At 44.6% G+C, this 22,035-nt stretch overlaps 1 protein-coding gene across 1 annotated transcript in view; it reads right to left on the minus strand.

Annotated features, from left to right (window-relative positions):
* The window catches only part of SLC44A3 (solute carrier family 44 member 3), a 94,250-nt gene that overhangs the window by 55,633 nt on the left and 16,582 nt on the right, over nucleotides 1-22,035 (minus strand). The window contains exons 6-9 of the mRNA XM_080800310.1: nucleotides 10,118-10,278; nucleotides 7,971-8,060; nucleotides 6,574-6,698; nucleotides 1,989-2,175 (exon numbers count right to left, since the gene is read on the minus strand). Of these exons, the coding sequence (XP_080656436.1) occupies nucleotides 1,989-2,175; nucleotides 6,574-6,698; nucleotides 7,971-8,060; nucleotides 10,118-10,278 (563 nt within the window). The remainder of the gene's footprint in view (nucleotides 1-1,988; nucleotides 2,176-6,573; nucleotides 6,699-7,970; nucleotides 8,061-10,117; nucleotides 10,279-22,035) is intronic.

Below are 22,035 nucleotides of genomic sequence, written 5' to 3' on the forward strand. Positions count from 1 at the left end.
TGACTGCGACCGAGACGGCTTCAAGGGAGCAAAATAGAGCTGTTCAGTGTTGTTCTAGCTGAGACTTCCAACTGTCCCACAACAACTGTTCTCGCTTTTTCTTGGCAGTAGTATTTCTAATTTTTTAACTGCTAATGAAACCCCCTCGCCTGTCCTCCCTTGCAGGAAGGTGCTGCTATGTCATGAGGCTCTCTCTGGTCGGGTGGAGGTGAACGTGCTGTCATGACTTCTAGGAGGGCTGAGCAAGGGAGGGGACACTCACCTTCCTCCCTGCCACCTACTCAATGACTGGTGTAGGATATGGTTGGAGCCCGAGTGTCCATTTCAGCTACTGGATGGAAGCAAGTGGGAGAGGAGGTCAGTCACAAGGTGCTGAGATGAAGTCGAACACACGCACCCAGGCCCTCCATCTCTAGAGGACCACGCTGGCATCGGGCTCCTCCTTGGGGACTTCATTTATGTGTGAGGAATGGCCTCATGCCATATTTAAGCCACTAGTTGGTTGAGTCTTCTGTGACTCCCAGACGCACCTCATCCGGACTGATTACAGCCCTGGTTCATCCTGGATAATTATTCTGAGTTCACTGTAGGTTTGCCGAGAACTTCCAGAGGACGGGAGAGAGTGCTCCCACAGCGTCTCTGGAGCCGGAAGGAGGGGCTTTGCCTCCCAGGGAGCCTGCGGACTGACCATCTTGAAGGGTCAGCTGACTCCAGAGAGAGGGAAGAGAATCTACCACACAGCAGTTGCTCTTACAGATCTGATCGAGGACAACGTGAACTTGGATAAAACAGTAAGGAATCCTATTAGCCTTGTTGACTTGCCATCTGCTGTGGTTCTTACCCATCTGCGATGGTCTCAGAGAGCAACTTACTCTTTGGTACTCCCTTTGGTACTCCCGTCAGAGTGTGAATGTGGGCCTTAACCAAATCGAACAGAGGAGCTAGTGAAGATTTAGAACAAGGCCACGTAAAGTGTGCCTATAGACTGGCCGCCTGTCCCCACACCGCTTGTTACTAGACCTCGGCGAGATGCGGAGCTTGCGCCAGAACACAGGCCAAGTGCTTCATGAAGCCCAGGGTCTCCTGCTGACGTTCCCACTGCCCCCGCCGTCGTGAGATTTCTCGATAAAGGAGTGCTATCTATTCTGACAGAAGCTCATGACCTCATTTCAGACAGTACTTTAGACGGCACTTCTTTGAGCTGTTATGGGGCTTCAAAAAAATACCGTTTGTCCTACCTCAAACCAAGTGAATCAAGATCCCTGAGGATGGGGCCCTGGCAACTGGACTTTAATAAAGCCCCTTAGCTGATTCTGAGGAATCCCTCGGGTGGAAAACGACTGAGGAGAGGAGAGGGCATTCAGGATTGGCTTCTCAGGACCTGCGCTATGTGACCATGTGCACCTGCTTTAAATGTAAGCGGGCTCTGCTGAGCACAACAGACTTTTAACAGGGTGACCTTTCTGATCGTCTGAGGTGAGAGGAGTTGGCAAACTGCCGCAGATAAAATCTGAATCCTTCTTTCTAGAGACTTTTGTTCATATTGTAGCCTTTTTTCTTTTTTTTAAGATTTTATCCATTTAGAGAGAGAGCACAAGTAGGCAGAGCGGCAGGGCAGAGAGAGAGGAGGAAGCAGGCTCCCTATTAAGCAGGGAGCCCAATGTGGGGCTCGATCCCAGGACCCTGGGATCATGACCCAAGCCGAAAGCAGCCGCTTAACCGACTGAGCCACCCAGGCGCCCCATATTGTAGGTTTTCTGAAAGCTCTTTCAGTCCCCACCGAATTTATTCTCTCTTGAAACAAACCCAGTTTCTTGAAAGCCAGTTAGAAGAGGAAAAGGATTTTCCTGCTTTCCTTTTCCCTGGCACCATCACCATTGTCATCAGACACCTGTAGTTCCATGGTCCCTATAAAAACAGGCCAATGGCTCCAAAATGCTGGGGTCTTCTGAGCCCAACTCCAAGGTGACGGAACCCAGAGCTCTTACCTGCGGTCCCCAGGCTCAGCAGCACAGCCATCCAGAAGACCCAGAAGGAAATGAGGATGGCAAAAGTCCACAGTGGTTGGAACAGCAGGAAAGGAGAGTTGCTGATGGCCTTATTTATGACTTGGAAAAGTTCAACTGTCAGTTTTATTCTCTTTCTGAGGACAAAAATCAAGCCGAGCAGAACTGCCTGGTGAGAAAGAGGTTAGAATAAATGACTCAAAATAATGAAGAACTGAGAAGAGCTTCAAGTAGACCTTCATATTTCACTGATATCTCAGCAAACAAACAGCTCTTTAGCTACTCACTATTCTTATTATAATTGAACAGAAAAATGTTCAAATCCTAATTGAGCATCTACTATGTGCTGGTCGCTATGAGAGATCCTGCAGTTCTAACAGTGAACAAGACACAGCCCAGGCCCTAAGGGAACTTGAGATTTGGTCAGAGAGCAAGAGAAAATGTACATAAGGTCCTCGAGGATCAGAGAACCCTCTTCTGTCCCTCACCTCCTCCCCACAACACCCAAGAGACCCAGAAAATGCTCAAGGACTGCAAAAGGCAAGGAATGCAAGTATAAGGGGAAAGGGCAGTGATTACGTCTCCAAGCAACCCTCTGTGCCTTCTCTCTTGGTTTTAGTTTCCCTCCATGTAAATTTCATATTAAATTCACCCCCACACCCCAGTCCAGCCACCTGCCATCTCGCCTTCACAGGCAAGCTTCTGCACAGACTAGTCTCCCCCTGCCATCCACACCTTCACACCCTAACCTAGAGCATAGCATGCAAGTCTCTGTCCATTCCTCTTTTCTTAAAACTTTCTTCTCCCTTCACTTCTGTGACTGCTTTCTTCTGGCTCTTCTACTTCTTCAGTTGTTGTTTCTCAGAGGCTGAGAACCTTCATTTCCAATAAGAACCCCCAGCCTTGGGGTGCCTCAGTGGCTCAGTTGGTTAAACATCTGCCTTTGGCTCAGGCCATGGTCTCAGGGTCCTGGGATCGAGCCCTGCATCAGGATCCCAGCTCAGCAAGAAGTCTGCTTCTCCCTTTCCTTTTGGCTCCACCCCCAACCCCCATCCTCTGGCTCATGCTCTCTCTCAAATAAATTAAAAAAAAAAAAAGGGAAGAAGAAGAAGAACCCCCAGCCTCACCCCTCTCTGGGTGCTAGGTGACTAAGCACATCAGTTCCTGGCCAGGCCGTGAATAACCTACAATGTCTCAAATTCAACTTGTCCTGAGCCAAATTCATTACCTTCGCACAAAAATCTCCTTTCTTCAAGATTCCCGATTTCAGTAGCCATAATTTTTCTGGACTCTCCAAGAATAGGTAAGTTTCCTCTATTGTGTGTTTCCATATTATCCCAAACTTACCCCAATTGTAGCACTCGGCATTTTCTACTGCAAATGTTTACTTGTCCGAATTTCCCATTAGGTTAAGCTCCCCGAGAGCAGAGCCCTCCCTGGTGCCCAGCACAATCCCAGTTACCTGTGTTCAGTTTCCTACATCTTTCAGTCTGTGATCCACAGTTGATCACAGCTCAAGTCCTATCCTCAACCATCTGTGCCCTAGTAACCACCTCATTGGCTTCTGTTTTTAATCCCCTTGGCTCCCAGCCCCTACCCCCTTCTCTCCTCTAACCTACAGCTAAAGCAATCTCTGAAAGGGTGAAGTCAATGATGTCGTTTCCCAGCTCAAAATCCCTCAACAGTTATCAGTGCTTCTGGGTAAAGATCAAAGTCATCATCATCCCAGATTAGGACCTTCCTGGCACGGCCCCTCCCCGTATCTGCCTCTTGGGCTTCTGCCAAGAGAACCTCCCGTGGGTCTTTCTTGTGTCCATGTGACCCCATGTGCACCATTCCTTTAGCCTAAGATACCCTTTTTCTGCCAGCTGGCCTGAGGCATTCCTAACCCGAAGGATCTCACAGTCCATGGAGGAAAGTTGAAGGAAGGCGGATAAACCAAAGCAGCTCCCAGAACTGGGAGCAGGGCCTCCTGCCCCAGCTGAACATGTCCAGTCACCCCAAGTCATAAAGGCGAAGTAGGCATTTCCAACTCTGCATTTTTGAAGGCTACTACTATCAATAAGAAAGAGAGACCTTTTCTTGGTTCTACTTAAAATTTTCATGAAGCAAAATGATGCGATCTCTAGGTAAATAATCTTGGCTTCTAGTCCCCGTGTGGAAAGCTAACACATGTGTATTTAAATGCATGTGTGTTTTACAAGTATATGCATGCATACAAAAATCCTTTCATATGCTTAAGGACACTGCAAGGGTATTCTTTAGAAGTGTAGAGTCAATGCTAACCTGACCCTCTCCCCAGTCTCGGCAGGGATCAGCATTACCTAGTGGGGATGGTGCTGGGGTGCGAGTGAGGCTGGGCTGGGCAGCAGGCCTGAGGCACCATGGGGGTCATGTCTTGACTTCACTGTTCTGGGCGCAAAGCCTCCGGGAGCCGCCTCTCAGCCTGTGCTCCTAAGCTGATGCCCTGACATGTGTGTTTAATGCCATTCACCCTCTTTTCTCCATCACCGCTAGTGCTTTCTGTGAAACAATATAGATCACGGGTAAGAAAGGTAGAGTGAGGGAGAAGAGGGGCAGCGGCTACCTCCTCTTTCCCTTTGGACACCAGCCCTGGGGACAGGAAGTGGTCCCTGACTAGAGGACATAATATGACTTTCCCTGTCCTCCTCCCCTCACCTTGTGCCGGGGTCCTGTGGGAGCCAAGCCAGGCTGGCAGGGGAAGCAGCAGGTGAAGGGTGGTTTTCTCAGGCGGGGTTACCTCCTTGCCCTATAGCCAGCTCCGCGTTCCCAGCCGCAGGTCTCCAGGCAGGAGCACTGCAGGTGGCTCTCTATAGGAATGCTGAGCTTCTGTGGCAGATGCTCCCTAGGGAGGAGGGAAGTCCATGGAACCTTGCAGGAATATTCCCATTTGACAGATGCGGAGACCCAGGCCTATGGCCAAGCCATTCTGTGAGGTGACACAGTGGGTAGTCAGCCATGGGTTTGAACACCCACCTGAGACCGCAAAGGCTAGAGTCTTTTCCCAGGCACCACATCATGCTGTAGCTTGCTTTCTAATTCATCTCATGGTGGGGGGGCAGGAAACTTGCTAACTGATGCCTAGCGCAGGACCCAGTGCACGAGAGGGGCTCGGGAAATGGCAATGGACAATCTAGAGCTCTTATGAGGACCTGCCCACCCAGCAAGCAGCACTTAGCAGGAACTCAGTAGGCAGCGGTGACAAATGTTCTATGTGAATGGTCTAGGAGCTGTGCTTTGCTTCTCCCCTCTGTCCCACCCCTGAAGAGTCCTCACAGACACAGTGAGAACAGCCTCTCTGCCTTCACAGCCTTCCTTCTCGCTCACCTCACGCTCAGTGAAGAGAGACTCTGGAGTCTGGGTGGCCATTAAATTCAGTGTGTGAAGACAAAGCAAGCCTGTGGAGGGTTCAGGGAGAGGGCGGGCTCTCCCCCTCACCCACTCCCCCTGCCCAACAGCTCCAGCCTTGGCCTGGGGTCCAGGGGGTCATTTCTCCTCCAGCTTCCTTCAAAGGCCCTGCAGCAGCTGTGGGCCCGGTCCCCTTCCTGGGGAAGGACAAATCAGGAACTTTCCTCAGTCAGATGCTTGCTCCCTGAGATGCATTCCACGTGAAGAACACAAACCTGAAACCTCACTAGAAAGGAGAAAATGCGAAGATTACCGACTATGGGAACCGAAGGCTCTCCTTAGCAGAGAACTGGGTCCCTGAGAGAGTCCGCGCCTGCCGAAGAATTAAAGGGCTTGTGGAAACCTTAGCTGTTGCCCATCCACAAATGGTGAGTAAGCAACACGCCAGCAAGGGCCGTGAGGATGGCTGTGGTGGCCGAAAATCAGCCCAGCCCTCCTCCAGGGCCTTGCGATTCTAGCACTTTTAATGCCCCCCGCAGAGTGGCCCGGAATAATTTTCTAAGCTCCCTCCTCCCGGACCACCGGTATCTGCTGCCTCAACATTCTGTCTGCCGGTTTTCAACTTGGGCATTCACAGGGGAGGTGGGTTGTCTGAACACCAAAATCACCCAGTGGCCAGCGGGTGTGGAGATAAAGGGCTCTCTGTGTTCAAGGGCAGTGGGAGCCGCCACACCCTGGAGGGGGCAGAGCACCCACAGGCTGGAAGGGGGAGGCTCCTCACAAACAGGAAACAGGAACTGTCGTAAGTCTGTCCCTCCCAACCCCTCCAGTGTCCACCTTACTGCCACTTGGGGGCAAAAATGGTTCTACTGTGCTCAAGGAAAATAAATCAGCACAAGTAACACGTTAGCCTCTGAGAACTGGCAGAAATGACTTGGGAAGAAGGTAAGACCTTTTTTCCTGTTTTTTTTTTGGGGGGGGGGAAGGTTTTGATTTAGTCCTATGGGAGTATTGCAAATAAAAAAGAGAATGCACTAAACATGTATGTACATTCACCATACTATTATGCATGCACACTCTGAGGTTAAAAAAAAAAAGACACCACCCAAATTCTAGTTGTTCTTGGTTACAATCTAATTATTCGGATCTCAGAGTTCTAGCCGGCTACTTGTTCTCTTGCTGGAAGGGCATTTCTTACCGTGCTTACTGTAGATACAAGAGCAAACCCCAGCAAACACTTCATATTTTCCCTTTCTGTGTCCAGTTCTATGCTGAGGTCATGGGTATAGTCGTAATACAGCCACCATAAGACACCGCAGACAACTAGAAAGCAAAACACCGGGGCAACTCAGCACACACATGTCGGGTAACTGGCCTCCCCCAACTATCCGCCCCCCCCCCCGCCCCCAGCATGTGGACCACACATGGGGTGGCCTGGCTCGGGCACTGGGTCCCACAGGCCCAGGGCTTATGTGTGACAACTGATCCTCTAGAGGAGCTGGTCAGGTTAACCCCCCAAGGACGCACCCCCCGCCCCCCCCCTCACAGTGGCTGCCTGTCTTTGGGAGGCACAGGGTGGGGATTCCAAACACAGGTGCATCCTGTCAGCCCAGCCTGCAGACCGGGTATGGGTGTGAGCAGAGCGGAAAGTGCACGGGCAGGGCAGTGACGGGGGACACGGTTAAAGTCCAAAGTCTAAACTGCCTGATGAGCTCCCCTGGTGCCGACCCCCGTGGGAACCGCCATGTCAGCGTGGCACTCCAAGTCTGGGTGGATAGCCTGACCTTCCACATGCCCTCCGTTTAAGCACTACCCGCCACCTACAACATCCCTACAGTGACTAGAGGGAGGTCATATTGGTCTTTACTTGTCCCAGGTGGCAAAGGATCCATCACGGGCTGCTGTGACTGTCCTCCAGCAAGGCGCACCGTGCACCTGTGAGCTGTAGGGCTCTAAGCTAATGAGGGCAGAGCTAATAATTCAGTGGACTGAAACCCTACAGTCATACCAATTATTAAAATTTCCAGTATCTCATGGCAGTTAGTAAACAGCTGCCGCCTTGAACTTCCTGCGTGCCCCTACCTCTCAGACCCCCTTTCCTGACAACCCCTGGATGGACCCACATTCCGGCGACAAAAGGGGAGTCAGCGGGTACAGGGGAGGGTCTTTGGGACTGTGCCCCAGCTCAGAGCCTGAATCTTTTTAGACTGTGGGAGCTTCTGCATGGGGACCTACATATTAGTTGCTGATGGGAAAGTTCAGAAGACATTCTGGAAAAGCAGGCATTCTTTCCAACAAGCCTTGGAGTCATCTGTTAATGGTATGGCCACCAGGATTTCTGGACTGGCAGGCCCATCTCCATGGCAGCAGAGAGCAGCAGAGACCACAGACCGGCCTCAACTTGGCTATTATCTGCGTGACACAAGCAAGTCCCTTCTCTCTGGTTTTGAGCTTTCTCGTGTGTAAGATGGCAGGCTTGGATAAGAGATTTTCTCAAACCGATTATAGCTCAGGAATGTCAACTTTTAAGTTTCATGCTTAATGGAAAGGCTTTTCATTTAATAAAAAAGAAATCCATCAAGAAGAAATACTTACACAATAGTCCCATGATAATCAGTGCGATGAAAATGTGAACCAGGAGGGTGGTGATGAATCGGAAGGTGACCAACATGGCTAAAGACAAGGCTGAAAAATTAAGCAGAACATATAAACCCCAAAAGCAATCAGGGTGTGAAGGTGATGATGGGAGGGCTATTGTGAATCCCAGAAGATGGCAGGCTGAGGCATTCCTTCAATGTCTAAATATCTTAGACATCTACTAAATAAAAATGACAAGACACACCCAGGGTGTCTGAAGCATACACAAGTTCAGTCTGCTACAATAAGCCAGTTTCTGAAGCCCTAGCATTTTTCTTGATTAAAAAAATTTTTTTTATTTGTTAATTAGGTCTTATTCCCAAATACCCAAAATGTTTTTTTTTTAAAGAATTTATTTATTTATTTGAGAGAGAAAGAGAGAGGACATGACCAGAGGGTATGAGGGAGAAGGACAAGCAGACTCCCTGCTGAGCACGGAGCCCAATCCCAGATAATGACCTGAGCCTAAGTCAGATGTTTAATTGACTGAGCCACCAGGTGCCCCCCCCCAAATGTTTTTTTAAAGTCCAAATAAACCATTGAAAAAATTTTTTAAATCATACTTAACTCTTGACTTTTTATCGGACTTATGTAAAGTTTCAACTTTAAATGTTCCCAGGTATTCTTATTAAATATGAAAAATTAATGCCTTTAGAAATGAAAAATTTAAGGTTCTAATATTTTGGTAAGCTGTCTATGTAAAAAAATCTGCATATTATTGTCCAGTACATGGGATTTTAAGCTTATGAGTTTATGTTAAGCATTTCAGTGAATTTACATATACTGCTTTTTCTCTAAACAAGAAATCAGGATTACTTATAGATATTTTGGTGTAGTGGTTAAGAACATGGGTTTGGGGATCAGAACACATCTGGGTAAAGTCTCAGCTCTGCCACCCACTCTAGTCACCACACGACTTTGGCCAAGTCGCTTAACCTCACTAAACCTCAGTTTCCCCTCCTACAAATGGTGACAGGATTCTGATGAAGTTTTTTTTTTTTCAATGATTTTACTTATTTGACAGACAGAGATCACAAGTAGGCAGAGAGGCAGGCAAAGAGAGAGAGGGGAAGCAGGCTCCCTGCTGAGCAGAGAACCCCATGTGGGGCTTAATCCCAGGACCCTGGGATCATGACCTGAGCGGAAGGCAGAGGCTTTAACCCACTGAGCCACCCAGGTGCCCCTCTGATGAAGTTTTAATAAGTTAAGAGTGAGCACAAGGCCTGGCACATTTGGGTCATTAAGAAATCGGGAAGTTACATAATGGTGCCAAGTTAGGCATCCCCAAGCATTCAGGAATTAGTACTTTGGTAATGAAATTATGGAAAACTCAATTTGTAAACTGGCAAAATCACAGCTGACCAAAGAATTTCTTTCAACCTAAAGGTTGGGGAGCAGCCACTGGAGAAGGGGGTAGACAGCAGGCCATTAGTACTGGCCACAACAGCAGAATGTGTTCATCTGTTCAAAGACAAAGTTGACTCTTAAAGGGATTCATCAAGTTGGAAGACAGTAAACAGGAAGTTAAGGGGTCAGGAGTGGGGGTAGCTGCTTCCAGAAATGCCTGTAAGAGGCATGTCCTGGCTTGAGGCCTTGACCAGCCTGCAACCCTAAGCAGGCAGTTGGCTAGATCAGGCCCTCGCTATCTGATGCTATTTAACATGGATCCACGTGCCTCCTTCCCTTGCTCACCAAGCAGCCTTCTGATCTGGCTTACTTCTGGGGAGAGGGCATTCTGACCAGAAGACAGGCATTTCTGGTTCCCCTGACAGTTGTAATTTTCATGGCGAATTCAAAAACTTGCAAAAAATCTGCTTTGCACACGCCATCTTTACACAGAGCCGAGGACCAGGCTCTGGAACATGGCCGCTGTATTACAGCAAACCCACACCCAGTGAGGCCTCTTGGCAGAGAGCCAGCTAGCATTCCCCTAATTCTATTGTCCCCTCTCCCACCTGTCCCTCTCCCACCTAAAACTGAAAACATTTATGAAGAAAATATGTGAAGTTTTATCTTTAAGTCAAGAGGCTAATTTTCACTGTATAACATCCATAAGTGCTAGAAACTTCAGCACAGTCACTGTAAGAAAATTAATGGAAAATTACCTAATGCAAAGATACACAAGCCGAGGATTATGTCTCTTCCCGACATTATTCCACTCAGACTTCGACGGAGGATGTCGACATCATTTATCAAAACAGATGCAAACAAGGAGTAGCACTCAGGCGTTTGAGGGACACATTGGTTAAACAAGGGGAAAGACTTGCTAGAAAGGAAAGAACAAATGACAGAGATGTTTATTGAATTACTTGACTTAAAAAACCCATGTTTATTTAAAATTCTCAACAGCCAAGAGAACAGAAGATCTGCAGCAATGAAAAGAAGTTTAGCAACCTGTTTGCAAGGTAGACTTTAGAAAGCCGGGCGACTGTGCTCTGCTCCAGGAATCAGCTGATGCTCTGGGCGGGGAACGATGATGGGGACCCAGAGAAACCAGAAATCTACACTTGGAGGGTGACATCTGATTCTCCCATGGCCCTTCTGAGACACACAAATTACCAACGCCAACATAAGAGCTGCATGTCTTTTTTTTTTTTTTTTTTAGTTCCTCTCTGATTTATTCAGGACACATTGCAGCTCTCAAAAAACTTAACATAAATTTTGGGAAAAAAAAACAATTTTTACCTCAAAGATAAAAAAATGATGACACATACGACTGTCTCCAAAATATTTCATGGAAATGTGTAAATTTGTAAAAATAATGTATTTCTATGACTTTATTAATATCCATATATTTTGTTTTTCTATGTAGGTCTAGGTATTATCAACATCAGAAATTATACTTTTTAAGTATGCATGTCTTTAAGGAACTGTTAGACACAGGGCTGGTTCGATCAGACTCTGTGTCAACGAAACGCCCTGCTTTATTCTAACCCCTTTAAGGAGGCGAGTAAGGGTTGAGAGGCCTGCTCCAAACAGAATGGGTACTTGGGAGTGAGGACTGTGTGGAGAAAGCTGTGGTTGACAGCTGCCTTGGGCACATGAAAAAGCCAAACTTCCGGGGGCCTCTTCCTGAAATATAAAAATGCTCAGGGATGTCCACCCTAATGACTCTTCATGAGGCTACAAGCACCTTCCCAGGGTCCTTTCTTTCCCTCCTTGGGTCCCAATAGTGGAAATAATCCCAACCCACGAAGTGCCAAATTATTCAACAAACTGCCAAAAACCAAGTGCTTTTTTGAAATGTGTAAAAGTGAAACATGGGAGAACCCAAATGCAAATGGTATTAGATGGTCATGAAGAAAAAAATGGCTCCTGAACTTTGAATGATCACAACGTAGAACCCATGGAAGAATCTTTCTCAGGAAGTCACCACATTACAGAAGTAGCCCCTGAGTCACTGAACAGTGATTCCAGAGGAGGGTAATACAAATAAGCAGCTTTTCCCTAATTAAAAAATGTGAAGATGTAATACATTCACATGGCTCAAATTCCGAAAGGCACACCAGAATAAATAGAGAGAAATGGTCATTTTTTTCTCTTTGAGGAAAACCAGATTTCTTTGCAGGCATGTCATTTGGTTTCTAGCATATCATTCTATTTTTTCTCTTTTTTATTTAAGATTTACTTATTTTAGAGAGCACCCACGTCTGAGCAGGGGCAGGGAAGGCTGAGGAAGAGGGGAAAGAGAGATAAAGAGAGAGGGAGAGAATCCTGAAGCAGACTCAACCACTTAGCAGGGAGCCCGGCACAGGGCTTGATCCCAGGACCCCGAGATCATGACCTGAGCCTAAATCAACAGCTGGTTGCTTAACTGACTGAGCCACCCAGGATCCCGCCCCCTCCCCCTTTTTTAAAGTAAACTCTACCCCCAACGTGGAGCTCAAACTCACAGCCCTGAGATCAAGAGTTGCCTGCTCTATTGACTGTGCCAGCCAGGTGCTCCTCCATGTAACATTCTAGAGACTTTTTAAAACATATGTAAATTTGGGGCATCTGGGTGGCTCAGTGGGTTAAGCCTCTGCCTTCAGCTCAGGTCATGATCGCAGGGTCCTGGAATCGAGTCCTGCATCGGGCTCTCTGCTCAGCAGGGAGCCTGCTTCCCACCCCTCCCACCTCTGTCTGTCTCTCTGCCTACTCGTGATTTCTCTCTCTCTGTCAGATAAAGAAATAAAATTAAAAAAAAAAAGTGAATGTAACAGGAAATTTAAATGGAAGTTCACAGCTGAAGCTCAAAGATAATAGAAATTACACTCCAAAATGAGATGTTATACCCCACCATGCAGGCCCCCCCAAAAAAAAAGGTTAGAAAACTTGCTTTTAAATTTTTTAAAAAAGATTTTATTTATTTACTTGAAAGAGAGAGACAGCATGAGAGGGGAGGGTTAGAGGGAGAAGCAGACTCCCTGATGAGCAGGGAGCCTGATGTGGGACTTGATCTTGGGACTCCAGGATCATTACCTGAGCTGAAGGCAGTCGCTTAACCAACTGAGCCACCCAGGTGCCCAGGAAACTGAGTATTCTTAAACCCCTCACTCACACTGAGACTGTAAAAGGATTGGGAGTTGGAGATTAGAAGAACATTTTAGAAAATAAACTTCTAATTTTGGAGAAATTTTCGAGTTACAGAAAACTTGCAAAGATGCTATGGAGAGTTCCTGTGTATACTTCACTCACCTTCCCCTAAATGTCGTACGTAACATAACCACAGTACATTTGTGAAAATTAAGAAATGAGCCTAGGTACTATACTATTAACTAAACTACAGTCTTTACTTGGATTTTGCCACTTTTCACTAATGTCCTTTTTTTTTTTTTTTTTCTCTTCCAGAATCCAGGATGTCATGGTGCATTCAGCTCTTATGTCTCCTTTGGTCCATGACAATTTCTTAGGTTTTCTTTGTTTCCCATGATCTTGACACTTTTGGAGTTTCATGATCAGGTATTCAGTAAATCTTTCCTCATGTTTTCTCATAATTAGACTGCAGTTACAGATCTGGAGAAGAACACCACAGAGGTGAGTGCTCTTTCCATACAATCATATTGGGGAACATGATAGCAACATGACATCACTGGTGAAGTTAACCTTGATCCCTTGGCTCAGGTGGTTGGTATCTGTCAGGTTTCTCCACTGTCATGTTACTATGTTTCTAGATTCTTTGGGAGTGAATCACTAGGCCCAGGCCACTCTCATGGGGAGGGAAATTAAGTGGGAAGTATCCACATACATTATTTGGGATTCTTCTATATAGATTTATCCCGTGCCCCCCCCCATATATTTATTCAATCGTGGAAATTTACTTTATTCTTTAGGTTAAAATCTATTATGATTGTTATTTTTTTGCTCAAATCATCCCAGCTCTGGCCACTAGGAGGTCTTTCAGGCTGGCCCTGGGTAATTTTGACACGCCCCACCTGTTTTTGTTTCCTTAAGTAAATCCTCACTTTTAGGTTCTGCAAGATTATGTCACCCTTATGTTGTATTTTCCTTATCCAAGCCCTAAAATCAGTCATTTCTCCAAGGAGCCCTTGGAAAATGGTATTTAGATACCAATATCTGGGTACTAGGTATGCTTGTTGCTACTGGGGTGTCACTGATCCTAGGTCCTCTTATAATCAACCCTAGTATGTACTTTCAGAATGCTAACTAGCACCCCCATGAGAAACAAACTTACCAATTAAAGCATGGTGCTTACATAATTATTTTTGTCTTTAGTTCACAGTATTTAGTCACAAAGCTGTTTTCCAAAGTTACTTAGGTCAGCTCCTTTTCTCTCTTTCCTCTGCAGTTGAGGTTATGTCGCACACTTATAGTGTTAAATTCATCAGTCATAGTCTACATTCTTGATACCTTGGTTTTATTTTTTATTTGGATACACAGTAAAGCTGACTCTGTACAGGTGTTGATAGTACATGAATCACGTAAACGAGCAATTCTAAAGAGTTTTTCATTTGTTTGCTTTGTTTTTGTTTTTTAGGAGAGAGAATGCTCATGTGAATCCATTCCTGTCCCCAAGGGAAAGAGGGTTAGAGATACCATTCCTAAGTCAGATGAGAAGGGTTTCCTAGATAACTCAGAGGGCTCAGATGATCCCACAGGTTAAGGTCTGAGCCCTGAGAAGTGGAGAGTAGTGTGCTTGGTGTCTTAGACAGTTACATGGAAAACTGTGGAGCCCTTAGCAGAAAGAAGTTGGAAGTGGCTGCTTACTGTCCCAGGACCAGGGAAGACTTAGCAAATGACCAGCCAGGGCAGAGATGCATTTGATTATGTGGGAACACTGCAGCTGAGACAGCCAGAGTGATGGGAAGTCTCCAAAGAACCCAGAACGTGTTCTATTATCGGTCCAATAAAAATGCTCTGTTTCCTCTCAGGCCTCTTCACTTTTGCTGTACCAACCCCCAGAGTCAGAAGCCTGTTTTAGCAGCCCGTGAGAGGAAGAGGTGAGGAGGAAGAGAGAGAGGACTGCAGCCCCCTTTCCTGACCAAAGCCTTCTCATCTGCTCCTGGCCCAAGCTCCAGGAGGGAGAAGTTTCAACTGTCAGTCAAGTCTGAAGTCTATCATATTGCACTGAACATTTTAATTACTGAATGGAAAGTATCTCTTACCATTTAAAGTGACTAAGTAATTATTACTTAAAAGTAACCAGAGCAGTCCTGGAAACTGGCTTTTCAGTCAGGGACAAAGAAAAAAACCTAGCCCCACTGAATAAGCTTAAAGAGACAGAAAGAAAGTAGAAACAGAGAAAGAGAAATTAGGAAAACAATGTCATTTACAACTCGACCGAAGAGAATAAAATACCTAGACATTAACTTAACCAAGGAGGTGAAAGACCTAATCTTTGAAAACTATAAAATATAGATGAAAGAAATTGAAACAACACAAATGAGAAGATATTCCATGCTCACGGGCTGGAAAAATTAATATTGTCAAAATGTCCATCCTACCCAAAGCAATCTATAGATTCAGTGCAATCCCTATAAAAATATCAATAGCATTTTTCATAGAACAAGAACAAATAATCCTCAAGTGTGTACAGAACCACAAAAGACCCTGAATAGCCAAAGCGATCTTGAGAAAGAGAACAAAGCTGGAGATATCACAATCCTAGATTTCAAGATAGACTACAAATGTGTAGTAATCCAAACAGTATGATACTGGCACAAAAACAGACACATAGATCAAGAGAACAGAGCAGAAAGCCCTGAAATAAATCCAACCTTTATGGTTAATTAATCTATGACAAAAGAGGGAAGAATATACAACAGAGAAAAAGACAATCTCTCAATAAATGGTGCTTGGAAAACTGAAGTCCTATGTAAAAGAATGAAACTGGATCACTTTCTAACATCACACACAAAAATAAACTCAAAATGGATTAAAGACCTAAAGTGATACACGAAACCATAAAACTGCTGAAAGAAAACATAGGCAGTAATTTCTCTGACATTGGTCTTAGCGATATCTTTCTAGCTATATCTCCTCAGGTAAGGGAAGCAAAAGCATACCTCAACTATTGGGACTATACCAAAATGAAAAGCTTCTGCACAGTGAAGGAAACCATCAACAGCAACAAAAAAAGGCAATTTACCGAATGGGAGAAGGTATTTGCAAATAATATATGATAGAAGGGTAGTATCTAAAATAGATAAAGAACTTATTCAACACCAAAAAACCCCAAATAATCCAATTAAAACACAGGCAGAAGACCTGCACAGGGAGTTTTCCAAAGAAGACATACAGATGACACAAGATACACGAAAAGATGCTCAACATCACTAATCATCAAGGAAATGCAAACCAAAATCACTGTGAAATGTTACCTTACCCGTCAGAATGGCTAGAATCAAAAGATAAGAAGTAAAACGTTGGTGAGGATGTAGAGAAAAAGGAACTCTTGTGCACTGTTGCTGGGAATGTAAACAGGTGCAGCCACTATGGGAAACAGTATGGAGGTTCCTCACAAAATTAAAAATAAAATTCCCATATTACCCAGTAATTCCACTACTGGGTGTTTACCAACCCCCCCCTCCCCCGACCAGAAACAAAAATGCTAATGTACATATATGGCCCTAGGGTTTTGCAGCATTACAAAAGCCAAGATATGGAGGCAACCCATGTCCATCAATAGATGGATGAAGAAGAGGTGGTGTATTTAAACAATGGAGTATTACTCAGCAATAAAAGGAATGACATCTTGCCATCTGTGAGAACATGGATGGACCTGGAGGTTATTATGCTAAATGAAATAAGTCAGTGAGAGAAAGACAAATACCATATGATTTCACTTATCTGTGGAATCTAAAAACAAACAAACAAAAATGAACAAAGAAACAACCCAAAAAACAGACTCATAAATACAGAAAACAAACTGAGGGTTGTCAGAGGGTAGGTGGGTAGGGGGATAGTGAGATAGATAAAAGGGGATTAAGAGGTACAAAAACCCAGTTATAAAATAAATAAATCATGGAGATGAAAAGTACAGCATAGGGAATACAGTCAATAATATTGGGATAACTTTGGTGATAGATGGTAAGTACACTTATCATGCTGAGCACTGAGTAATGTATAGAATTGTTGGATCAATATGCTGTTTACCTGAAACTAACATAATTATATGTTATACTTCAATAAAAAAACAAAACTAGGGGCACCTGGGTGGCTCAGTGGGTTAAAGCCTCTGCCTTCAGCTCAGGTCATGATCCCAGGGTTCTGGGATCGAGCCCCATGTCGGGCTCTCTGCTCAGCGGGGAGCCTGCTTCCCTCTCTTTCTCTGTCTGCCTCTCTGCCTACTTGTGATCTCTGTCTGTCAAATAAATAAATAAAATCTTTAAAAAACAAAACAAAACAAAACAAAACAAAACAAAAAAAACAAAACTAAAAAGAAAACCCCCACAAAAATAAAGTTGTTTTCTGACTACACCCTACAGGCTATGTTTAACAGTTACACAAACAAATAGGTATATATATATACATACACACACATGCACACTTAAACATATATAAATACCTAAATTATACTTAGGATACATCCTCCTTTTCATGCAAAAGGTACTGTACAGCATATTGCTCTACAGTCTGCTTTCTTTTTAAAACTGAAACATCTTGCCACTCTGTCTAGATCAGAATATAAGGGATTCCTTTTATTTTTACTGAAGTAAAATTTATATAGCATGAAATGTACAAATCTTAAACATACAATTAGGAACCTTTAACAGATACAGATGTTCAAGCAACCACCACCCCTTTCAAGGTATAGACCATTTCTATCATCCCAGAAAGTACCCTCAAACCCCCTTCTGATCAATCTCCAACCCATACAGGCACTCATTAATCTGATTTCTAGAACTATACACTACTTTAAAAAAAAAAAAAAGACACTTTGTCAGAGAGTGAGAGCACAAGCAGGGGGAGCAGCAGGCAGAGGGAGAGGGAGAAGCAGGCTCCCCACTGAGCAGGGAGCCCGATGCGGGGCTTGATCCCAGGACCCTGGGATCATGACCTGAGCCGAAGGCAGACATTTAACTGACTAAGTCACCCAGGTGTCCCTTTGAATTACTTTTTGTATGTGGTCTGAGGTAAGAGTCCTGGTACAAAATCACCAAGAGTCACTTTTTCTCTGTCTTTCCACTTATTTCAGCACCATGTGTTAAAAAGGCTAACCCCACGCCATTACTTTGGTACTTTCATTAAAAATCACTTGACCATGGCGGTGCTTGGGTGGCTCAGTCGGTTAAGTGTCCAACTCTTTTTTTTTTTTTTAAGATTTTATTTATTTATTATTTGAGAGAGAGAATGAGAGAGAGCATGAGAGAGGGGGAGGGTCAGAGGGAGAAGCAGACTCCCTGCAGAGCAGGGAGCCTGATGCGGGACTTGATCCTGGGACCAGGATCATGACCTGAGCCGAAGGCAGTTGCTTAACCAACTGAGCCACCCAGGCGCCCCAAGTGTCCAACTCTTGATCTCAGTTCAGATCCTGAGTTTAGGGTCCTGAGACTGAGCCCCGCATTGGGCTCTGTGCTAAGCATGGAGCCTGCCTGAGATTCTTTCTCTCACTCTCTGTCCCTCCCCACCCTGCTCTCGCATGCACTCTCTCTCAAAAAAACCCAACCAATCAACCAACCAACCAAACAAAAAACAACTGACCATGTATATGTAGTTTTATTTCTGGGGCCCCTATTCTGAGCCAATTATCTATTTGTTTATCTTCATTCCAATATTGTTGTTAAGAAGAAAGCCACAGGCCCCCAAGTGGTGTCACTTAGGCTGAGTCCCCAAACTGGGGCTTAATACCTAATATAATTTCAACCTTCCCAAGAAAGGTAATCTTAACCAGCTAGAGGAATTTTCTGATGGGTGCTAATGAGCCTGCTGCATGGGCCCTCTCCATCCTTCAAACAAAGATGCGGGAATCTGCAAGATGGTGGTTCTTCTCCTAAGGAAAAGCAACCTTGCCTGAACAGTCCTTTCCTTCGGCTAATAACCTTCCTGCCCTGTCTTCTTTCCTATAAACATCCTCCATTTGTAAAGCTCCCCAGAGCTCCCCTCTACTTGCTGGGTGGGGTGGTATCTGATTCATGAATCCTTAAATAAAGACAATGAGATATTCCCATTGACTCAGTGGAATTGTTTTTTAATGGATTTGGTGGCAGCGTAGGGATCTGAAGCTAACAGCTGTGGCGTCCTACAAGGCCTTCTGAATTCATGGTTTTTCTCCCCATTTCCGAGGGCCATTGGTGAGTTCCTCTCAGTTTCAGCTGTGCTCCTCGTGTTCAAACTACTGATCTAACTGACTTTCCAGTCCAGGGTGGACAGGTCCGTCTGGATGGGCAGGAAGCTCAGACAGAGCATGAGTCCTCAGCCCTTGGTTCAGTCTACAGTTCTGTGTTGGAATCCCTTCTCAGTTCCTGTCCATGGTCACCCTACATGGAGTCTGCTGGTTTAGTCCACACAGAGGATTGCTGGTGGTATGCATGGCCTTCTCTTGGCCGGTCTGCAGCGCCATGTTTTGTTTACTGGTTTGTTGGGGTACATGTTTGTCTGTCTTGTTTTACGTAAATAAAGGCCATTGCTAGTGGGGATCTTGGAGGGCAAAACGCTACAAAAATTGGTGGGCTTGGGTGGAACATCTAAGAGCTATTAGAGCATTTGCCATCCAACTCAGACTCTTGTGTTAGGATGCTTGGTCATGGATCAGATTAGATTGACAATAGGTCACCAGCCAAGCTCAAGAACACTTCTGTGTGAGGAGGCACACAGTTAGACACAATCCCTAAGCCAGCAGCAAGTCCTTCTGAGGTATGAGTTTAGCTCTGAGAAACCCAAAGGCCTAACTAAAAGGAACGGGACCCTTTGCTTCCAGAGAGCTGAGCAAGCCACCTTCTGGGGCTGAACACCTGCTCATTTTATGTCTAAGAACTACAGTCCCTGAAGTTGCAGGTGTCCAGCAAGATAAAGAGTTTTACCAAAAATCATGTAGAATTGCAATGGCTATTATGGGGAACATTCCAGTCAGACAAGATCATTCATTTAAGAAGTGCACTTGAAAGCAGGAGTTCCCAAATTAAACAGAATGGGATACCTGTTTTAACTGGCATGCAGAAGCCTCTAGAAGGTCTCAAAATTCCAAAATAGTTTCATTGGAAGATTCATTACAAAAAGCTAATGAAAAAAGAGAAAAGGAACCTAAAGCAAGACGCTAAGTCTGCCGTAACTCTTAACTGCTACCCTCTCTCCTTCATTCAAGGACTCACCTTAGTGAACCTCAGGCTGGACTGCCTTTCTGCTCTGAAGAGACTATTATTAACAGTGACCTTTGAAGTCAGACCATTCTAGGCTACTGGCGATCCTCTCGAGGTATCTCTCAGTCCTCGAGAAATGCTTAAGCGTTTCTTAAGCCCTGGGGGGATCCTCCAGAGTTTTTATAAATAGATTAGCTCTTGAACCCAGCAAGAGGGGGGAGTAAAAATCCATACTGTCCTCTCCTTTCCATATATAGACCCATGGGTTATTGATTCTTTCTGTCCTGGGAGTAACTATTTCCTTCTTGATTGTCTCCTTTTGTGTCTACGAAGGAGGCTTGGCTTTCTTTCCATCTCAGACGTGCAGTTTGTCGGTCCTTTCTTTGGCTGTCTTTGACAGTGACTCTAGATCTTGCAACGATGCAATGTTTTACATAACTCTTCGAGGATGCCTCTTAGGTCTACAAGGTTGTTTAATACTGCCCCAAATATTCACTGTTTGTCCTGGCTGGATCCGGACCAGACCTCTGAGAGGACTTAATAACTCTAGAATCAGAAATTTGGTCAAATTGGAAGCTGATACTCAGAGCCTCAGAGGGATTTTTTTTTTTTTTTTTTTTTAGGTCTTCTCCCTTCAAGCTAAATGTACCCAAAGGGAAAGCTAGTCCCACAGGTGGATGGCGGTGTCAGTCTTTGATACCAGTTAAGTGGCAACCCCATTTTCTGAGGGGCTGAAAACAGCTGTCCTGGTTTTCCAAACCCAGTCTTTACAGGACTAGCAGCGTGATTCCAGAAACAATTCAAAGACGGCCAGTCCTTTTTACCAGTCCCCTGTTTATCTCAAAAGCCTGGGAAGTGTAAACCTTCTGGCTTTAAGGGGACAGAAGTCATACGAGGGAGCGCCTGTGGTTTTTTCCTGTGCCTTTATAATGTGCATGTTCAGTGTCCTGTCTGGTGTTCTGGGGGGCTTTCCCAGCCTACCTCTTTAAAGTACAGATTGCAGGGAGGTATTCTTATCAAGGAAAAAAAGGGGTGAAAAGGTCATTTGGAACTTGTCTTGCCAAGGACAAATAACACATCTTCAGTGTCTTCTCCACAAATATATGTTTTTAAAAGCTTAAGTCATCCAGACAGTTCAGCTTAATTTATTTCATCTACCAGAAAAACAATCTCAGATCCAGCTTCTAAGATTAGTAAATTTTGTACCTTTTTCATGGCAGGTCATTTTAAAATAGAAGTGTCTTTGAATGTTCACATGGGTCAAATGAAGGAGGACTTCAATTGCCTCATTTTTTGACCTTTTTTTTTTTTTTTTTTTTTTTTTTTTTAACATCAGTCTGTATTTTCTAACAGATTAAGGTCTTTTCAGTTTATCTCCTAACTGAAGCAAAAGACCCTGCGGGCAAGGCATGCCAGATGGGAATGAAACTACCCCTCAAAACAATCAGGACGGCCCAGAGCCTGCAACACCCCACATGAATGACCCCCAAACAGTGATTGGCTTGACCTTGGCTGAACACCTGCACCTACACTGACCTCTGTCCCACATTTTCCTTATATAAAACCAGGAAGTATTTTCAGGACTTTGAAGGCTGACTTTGGGCCACTAATCCACTGCCTTCCCGGTGTCAGCCTCACTGAAAGAAATTCCTTTCTTGTTGCACCATCACTGGTCTCTCTGCCTTTGGGGTTTTGTTGTTGGTGGTGAGTGGCTAAATGCGCCTGTGGCTATGCTGTAGGCATATGGTATTTTAGACCTCCAGGTGGTGGTACTGAAATTAATCTGTAAAAGAGCTCTACTTACATGGCTTGAAGGCAAGTACTTGTAAGGTTTGGCCATTCTAAAATGCTTACAAAGACAGAAACTAGAAACCCAAATGTTTTTCAAGTTCATGTGATCTGGAAAAATACTTGATATGAAAGTGAATTGCAGGTTGCTAGTTTAATGAAAACAGACATCAAGATGAAATATAAAACTTTTATTCTATCTGAGCTCACTAGCCTAATAAATTCATGTTGATGCTTGTAAGAGCAGTCAAAAAAAAAATAGCTTAGGTAATGACTGACTTTGCCTAATGAAGTTTTTGTAGGTAATCTAACATAATTATTAAGGACAAGTAAATAGATGTAAGCAAGACAGCAGTTTATAAATGAACTTTTCAGCAAAATTTATGTCTACTTAAATAGTTTCCTCCAATTTTTTTTTTGGTAACCTAAAACCTTAAAGTTTTGCTGAGTTAGGTTAAATGATGAGTTAAGTTAAATTCATTAAATACCTAGGTAAT

The sequence above is a fragment of the Martes martes genome (assembly GCF_963455335.1).
Source record: "Martes martes genome assembly, chromosome: 4".
In the NCBI taxonomy this organism is placed as follows: Eukaryota; Metazoa; Chordata; class Mammalia; order Carnivora; family Mustelidae; genus Martes; species Martes martes.